Below are 7,353 nucleotides of genomic sequence, written 5' to 3' on the forward strand. Positions count from 1 at the left end.
CCTACTGGCAGCTCTGCTTTTCCATAGTGCCAATGCTATCTAATACAAATCTGTACCACATTGTTCTCATCAACAGAGCTATGAATGTTACACAGCCATTTTTCTCCAAATTGGATCAACACATCTGAAACCTTATCTTTTATTTGGGCACAGAAATCAAATCAAGAAAAGTTCATGAGCTGAGCCTATCCACTATGAATATGCTCCTGATAGCACTCTTGATAGCAAGTATAAGCAAAAGGAGACGTTTAGTTCTGAGGTGGAAGTTTACACTGTTGAACAATGTGTTCATTGTGATGCAACATTTTTCAGATCACAAAAACAAAGCACCATGTAACCTAACAGAGAAATGAAATTGTTGCATCTCTGAATGCAAAACCACTTTGAGGTTGTATATGGCCATAGAGTTTTTGAATACAGCCAATAATTGTCTCCAAAAGGTTTAAAATAGAAGCAAAGATCATTACTGTCTCTTTTCCATCTCCCTGCTTACAGTAGTCATGTTTGTGTAGAGCATTCATACATTACTGAGTGCTAGGAAAATTCACTCAGACTTTTTGATGGAGCCAAAGGAAATTATTGAAAAATGAAATGGTTGTTCGTTTGTTGGGTTTTGGGTTTTCTTTTTGTTTTTTTGCCTGTTTGGTTTTTTAATATAGCTTTTTCAACCATAAACCAAAATAATTGCAAATCCAGCTCTCCCCAAGCGCTAGAACAGAGAGCCTGTGCCCTCAGTACTTGGTGGCTATGTTTAGGGAAAACTGTGATGCATCAAGCACAAGTAACTGGGATACAGATATGGGCTATGTCCAGCGGGAGGTGCTGGCATGCACAGCACCAGACTAGTACCCCAGCAGTGGTAACACCTCATTTATGCACTAAATCACAATGTTACTAAGAGGGAAGCCAGAGAAGCCCATGTACTGTGGTCTAGGGGGTATGACTGGTTGAAGATAGGACTGTTCCACAGAGCGAAGGCCATAACCTACATTTCCTTTCACCTTTGCCTGGATACCTGCTCATTAGCCTGCTCCCTCCCCTAATCCCCTCCGTTGCCCACCCTCTGCTCCCAGTCAACAGTTCATTTATAACTCGGGGCACTGCTCACACAGCATTAGTCCTTTCTGCCTTGCTAGATGGTTTTCTCAGTTCTTTCATTTTCTGTTTTACCTTTCCAAAAGAAGGCCTAGCCTGAGAACCAAGAGAAAGCACCTAGGAAAATTTAACTTTCTATGGTCTTCTGCTCTTCCAAAAGAGCAGATGAGGGAAGGTTTGCCTGATCTGCAAAAGCAGCATGTAACACAGGAGATAATTGGCTTTCAAAGAAGGAGCTTACAACTTTGCAACATTTCAGAAGCTGAGTGCCTGGAACTGCCTGCTTGGATGTGCCAGTGATACGCTTTAGTCACTTGAGAGAACTCACGTTGAGGAACAAGGCCCTCAGATGATTCCATGGTAGACCAAACAGTCTTTGACACTGAAAGATGAATACCACTGAGTGGACAGTGATTAGAGATGACAGTTTAAAGTAAAAAATGGAGAACTGCACCTGTTTCTGGGTGACTTGCCTCCTAATATTGTTTAGATTCATTACTGATATCACTAGAAATATTACAGTTAGTTGTTTTGGGGTTTTTTTTAATATTTAAAAAAGTATCCAGGGATGCAGTACTTAGAGGAGTTTTAATGTTTCAGATAAGCATTATAGCCTCTGAATTAACATTAGCATTTAAGTAATCAGCTTAAACAAGATCTTCAGAGAACACACTCTGGTCAGATACCCTACTGTTCAAATTCCTAAAGAACCACATTCCCCTCATTTCCCGTAACTGTTACCCTGTTCTTGTTCGCATCACCTTTTAGAAGTGTTTAATTCAAACACTTTGCCCAGCTTACATTCTTCACTGGAGTCTCTGATAAAAATCATAAAGTATTCCAGAGCATATTGTTTGCCTTCACAGCAATACATACAGTTTCTGGCATGCAGTCAAGCACTTAAAAAAAAGGAGGTATCAGTAATATAATCCCAATTCAAGCATTTAGTGGGTACAACTTCATCCCTCACACTGCAACCTTCAGGCATTTAGTAATAAATGAAAACCGTTTAGCACATCATCTAAGGAAAAGGAAAAGGCTAACTGCCAAGCCACAAAGTTTAACAGTTTTCTGAAGCACTGCAAGCTGAAAATTATTTAAACGTTTTACATTGTAGAATTTCAGTGAAATCAGATTTATTGGTTATTTTTGTTAAATTATTGGTCTTCTACCTCTGACTTATTCTATCTTGGTATATTCTTTATAAATGTGCTGGGTGTTGAAAATCTGCAGCATTTTGATGTTTGAAAAGTTCTGAAAAAGAGTTGGAATTACTCCGACTTCTTGTGTTCTTCAGTGTGAGAGAGTACCTTTCGCCTCTGATGTAGCATATGAAAATACAGCTGAGGAAAGACTGAAGAGAAAACAGACTTACATAAATAAAGCATGAAGTGGGGCGTACATGTCAGCATAAGATGACAGTCACATGCACAAGGTCATCAATTCTCTATTAAAAGAAAACATGCTTATCTGCTTTCTGCTCAAGCTGTCTTATTGCCTTTTATTTTTTCAAGAGCGTAAGTGACATTGTCCTTAGGCTTCAGGTACTACTTAATTTTTGCTAGAGGAATCTCATTTTTAATTAAATGCAAAATGCCTTATTTAACTCTGCACATACAAGCAGGCTGACAAAAGCTTCCTGAACCCCCACATGTACAATAGAAAGAAAATACATCGCAGAAGGAAAAAGTCCTTCCAAACGAATGAAATTTCCAGATTCGTTACATTTCTTGCAATTCTGGTGACACTTTTTCAGGATCTAAGAAACTTTATACAAACTAGTGCCTCTTCCATCTCTTCTCTCCTTACCGTCCCCGCAAAGCTTTTTCTCCTCCTATTTCTAAGACTACATTACACAGTATATTTGCAGAATAGGGTATGGGAAAGTTACATTTATAAACAGCAAAAGCTAAAATTGCCATGAGACACTAAACTTTTGTGAACTCCATGAAAATTAAGCAAGGTCAGCATCAGCCTAAATTTTCTGTTACACATGCAAAGTGTTAATCATAACATAAGCCAAATTCTATTTAATTTGTGTACTAGTTTTTTTTATTTGTTTTTTTTCCAGGTCAATAGTTTTTCTTTTGGCTTTCTTTACCCTGTATTTGATTCCATGATTGTTTCCTCCTTATCCTGATTCACTCCACTTATCTTAAGCAGCAAATACAGCTGTCCAGAGACATAACAGAATACACAGCCACATGGTTTCTCCATTAGAAGTCTAAGTAATGGGGATCCATTATATGCAAATAATTTAAGGACATCTTTTCTAGAAAGATGTCAGTTTTGACAGACACTAAATAAGTACTAATTCAGAGATTTAACGTGAGGTAAACTCTAAGATGCAACTATCTAGATGTAAAAACCCCTCCATTTTTAACAACTGTTACCAAGATCTTCAGTAGGCTCACAGGGCGTAACTCCTGAACAGGTAGCTTTTATGACTGAATAACTGAACTACGGTGTAATCGATGACTAAGATGAACACTTGCTTTTCTTGTATCTCAGGAATATATTCATATGAGAAAGCACCTAAGATCACTTAACTCCAAGCAGTTGGTTCTCAGAGTTCAGATACCAATTCACAGTAAGTAAAAAAATAATAAAAAAATAAAAGACTTCATTCAAGTTACACATCCAGCAAATGACAATGGATCACAGAAAAGACCTCATTTAAGATATAGCAACTGTAATGGAGAAAGCAGGATAATACTATTACTTGGGTTCAATGTGGGTTCCCCCCTAAATGGCCTGTGATCTAACTACCACATAAGAGTAATTAATACTCGTGGTTATTTTGATTAAAACAAAGTTCTGGCTGCTTGGTTAGGAACATCACTTTTGGAGGAGAGGGACAAGGAGAAACAAAGGCATGAAAAGTGTTTTTTTAAGAACAGCTGGAAGAACTTAGGAACCCTGATGTCAGAATTACAACAACGTCCACTGAAAGTGTGAGTGGTTGTTATAGAGACAGGCACACTACTCAAATTTTTATCTTTGAGTATGGTTTATCATTCTGCACAAACAAGGTTCATATGAAAACAGCTGCAGATACAGCTAACAGCACCATCATCACTACATTATTCTACATGTTAGACTTTATTTGGGCATTTAAATTTGCTAAAGACTTCCATGTTCCTATTCCCCATTTCAAAGCAGCAAAGCCAAGTCTTCATTCCATCTATAGAAACATCAACCAGAGATCATGTCAATACAAGTTAGTTCAACAGAAATGGTTCCCTACCCACTAATGCAAAAAACAATGTTCCTATTCCCAAAAAGAACTGAATTTTAAGAAGCTGGTTTGAACTTTGTCCTCCTAAAAGTCTGGGGGGTGGAACGATGTCAACATTTGCCAGAAAGTACCACAATAATTTTATATTCCAAGTGTAAGAATAAAAACATGTATTACTGTTTTGCAGGTGTTGGTAGAAAAAAATCCTTGTGGGTTTAACTCTCCCTTTTTCCTTCAGATATTTTTCAGAACTAATTTTGCAAAATTAGTTACATGTATGTTAATCCTGTAACTATTATCTTTTCCTGTTACAGCTTTTAATATTAAAAACCCTAACAAACTCATACTTACTTGGAATGTAGGAGATCATAACCAGGATCAGGAATGTATAGTAGTCAAAAGAAAAATTGTACTTGTTAGGTAAACTAATGGAATACAAGCCAGACTGCCTGACGAAGGGTAATGCAGCATATATTGTGAGTAACTCGCCGGAGACTCCCATTGGATACAATACTATAAACAAAGTGTACCTGGAACAAAACATTTATGGAAATGATTAAAAGTTATGACAAATTCTAACAAAGCATTTGCTAAATATTATGGATATTAAAAAATTTTAAATTGTCAAATCAGTATTCATTTCCCTTAGCCCTTATTTGATTAAAGCATGGCAAGGTATGAACATTGTTGCAAGACAAGTATTCAAATCAGCAATCAGTTTGAATTACCTAAGATCACCTTCACGAATCTGAAAATTCTCTAAAACTACTGTCACTTACCCAATTCTCCTCTCCCCTCCTCCCCCTCCCATTGTTACTTTGAATTCTAAACTCTTTGGTAGAGTTTAGATTGCCTACAATGAGGCTAAACACACTTAATACTAATCAATGAGCTTACAGATTGTTTCAAGTACAACCCTTGGATTCAAGAGTTACGGTTAAATGTCAATTTACTCACTGTTACCCCTAACTGTTAAATGTCAGTTTTTGACAATCACTTTGTAAATGGGGCTGAGTTCTAACAGACTACTCTTTCATGTTACAGTGCAATGCGTTTTTTATGCTGGAAAGAAGCTAGGAAGTCACATTCACAAACAGGGTCATTACCTCAAGGCAGAATTTAATTTTTATACTACAACTATTTTACAAGACAAATATCCCTGTCAAATCAGTGCTTTAAGACTACAATTTCTATTATGCCACCTACCTGGCCCATTTGATGAGATAAGGGAGATGGTTTAACAAGCTAAACGTATAAAAAGAGTAACGGATTATCTCAGTGATTGTCCAGGCCACTACAAACAACAGGACGCTATCTTCAGTTTGTACCTGTAAGAAAGAAAAAAAGCGCAGTATGAATTCAAGTATTACTAATTACTCACCAGACCCAAGAAAACCTCAAAGAAATCAATTCCCACGGGTTGCTTTACTGCATCATTTTAGAGAACAGACTCCAACAATGAGCTTAAAAGCAACATTAGTTAACGACAGTTAAAAACCTTTATCATGCTTCATCTTTTACTAGTTGCTTAAGAATAGTTCTGCTTGGTGATCAGATAACTTAAGATCTCCCATTCTGTGCAAGATAAATCAGTACATGAAATCGCTGAAATGCTGAGAACAACTCAAACCTCTTCCTATTACTATATAGTATCAGCTTCTACTTCAGTCCTACGAATGCTTCGTAGTGCAGCAAGCAGAAAGGATGCTAACACATTATTCCAACACTTGATACCCGGTTTAGACCTTATATTCTGATCCTAGTCCATGCTACTTCTGAGTAGAAGCACTCCACAGATGAGAAACTGGGTCCTAATTTTGAGCAGCAGCAGCAGAACAACACCAGGACAAAGGCTAAGAAGAGAGAAGAAGCAGAAGCTCAGACTGTCTCACCTTGGGTAAGCTTTACAATTACCCACTTCAGTGTTCTTTGCTCCTTTTCTGCTTATTATATCCAGCATAATTCCTCTAATGTTACACTCCAGGTGTTACTATGTTTCACTGCTTTACACCTCTTTGCGTTTTTATTTCAGACACACATCACCGAACCAGCTTTTACTGCCTTCACATTTTGAAGGGTAATCTTCAAAAGATGTATTTTAAAATTAATTATTAGATATATTAGACTTGGGAGCATAATTATGAGTTTAAGTTTCAGGTGGAATAGCAGTGGTGAAGTAGTCTATGGGGTCACATACACGCACTACAAACTGTTGAGAGAGCAAACATGATTTTTATGCAGCCTTTTGCCTCCTTTCCTCCCTTTCAACAAGTATTCTTAACTGTGCAAGTACCTCGAGCCCAAATTCAGTGGACCGTGGGAATAAAAGAGCTCAACCACAGGGGCCCACATTTTCTTTTCTCCTCCAACTCTTGAAAAAAGGGAAGTCAGTAGGTGTGGGTGGTACACTCTATTCATCTTGGGGAAAGTACAAACAAAAAAAAGGAAAAACAAAATATATGGGCAATCAGAAACCTTTTAATAGGAAGGAACTGACCATGTATTTGTGTGTAAAAACACTCAAGAGGATTACCCATAAAAATGTTGTTACTGCAAAACCCAGAAACATTTATAAAGAAATGTTGGGATATCCTGGACTGAAGAGCTGCTGTTAATCTACATTCTGCTGCATATAGCATTTCAACTCACTTCCACTGCACTTTGCAGCAAATGCACCTTGTCCTTTTTCCACAGGAAACTGATAATTTGCTTATAAATTAATCTCCCTTATATCATCATAACAGAACAAAATCCAAAACTTACTTGAAGACTTTCAAAGAAACCTAATCTATTTTTACACTGCTACAGGATCCTAATCCTGTTTGGGGTCTGCTTCATAAGCAAGACAGTTCTCAACCTGGAAAAGTTAATAGCACTCCACAGATGTTACTGTTCCCAAGGAGTGCTTCACAAGCACTCTAGAGCTGCATCTTCTGGTCAAATCAGGAGTAGCAGCTTAGTCAGTTCATAGAAACGTATGAGTCGCCAACTTCACTGTACTTTGAAACCCCACTTCTTTC

At 37.5% G+C, this 7,353-nt stretch overlaps 1 protein-coding gene across 1 annotated transcript in view; it reads right to left on the reverse strand.

The window, feature by feature from the left end:
* Nucleotides 1-1,667: 1,667 nt before the first annotated feature.
* PTPLB (protein tyrosine phosphatase-like (proline instead of catalytic arginine), member b) overlaps nucleotides 1,668-7,353 on the reverse strand; it is a gene marked incomplete at its 5' end in the record, with an annotated part of 16,718 nt that continues 11,032 nt past the window's right edge. Inside the window, 3 exons of the mRNA XM_010018389.1 lie at nucleotides 1,668-2,449; nucleotides 4,685-4,863; nucleotides 5,540-5,661. Coding sequence (XP_010016691.1) covers nucleotides 2,367-2,449; nucleotides 4,685-4,863; nucleotides 5,540-5,661 — 384 coding nt within the window. The remainder of the gene's footprint in view (nucleotides 2,450-4,684; nucleotides 4,864-5,539; nucleotides 5,662-7,353) is intronic.

Source organism: Nestor notabilis, unplaced genomic scaffold (assembly GCF_000696875.1).
Source record: "Nestor notabilis isolate BGI_N333 unplaced genomic scaffold, ASM69687v1 scaffold31097, whole genome shotgun sequence".
In the NCBI taxonomy this organism is placed as follows: Eukaryota; Metazoa; Chordata; class Aves; order Psittaciformes; family Psittacidae; genus Nestor; species Nestor notabilis.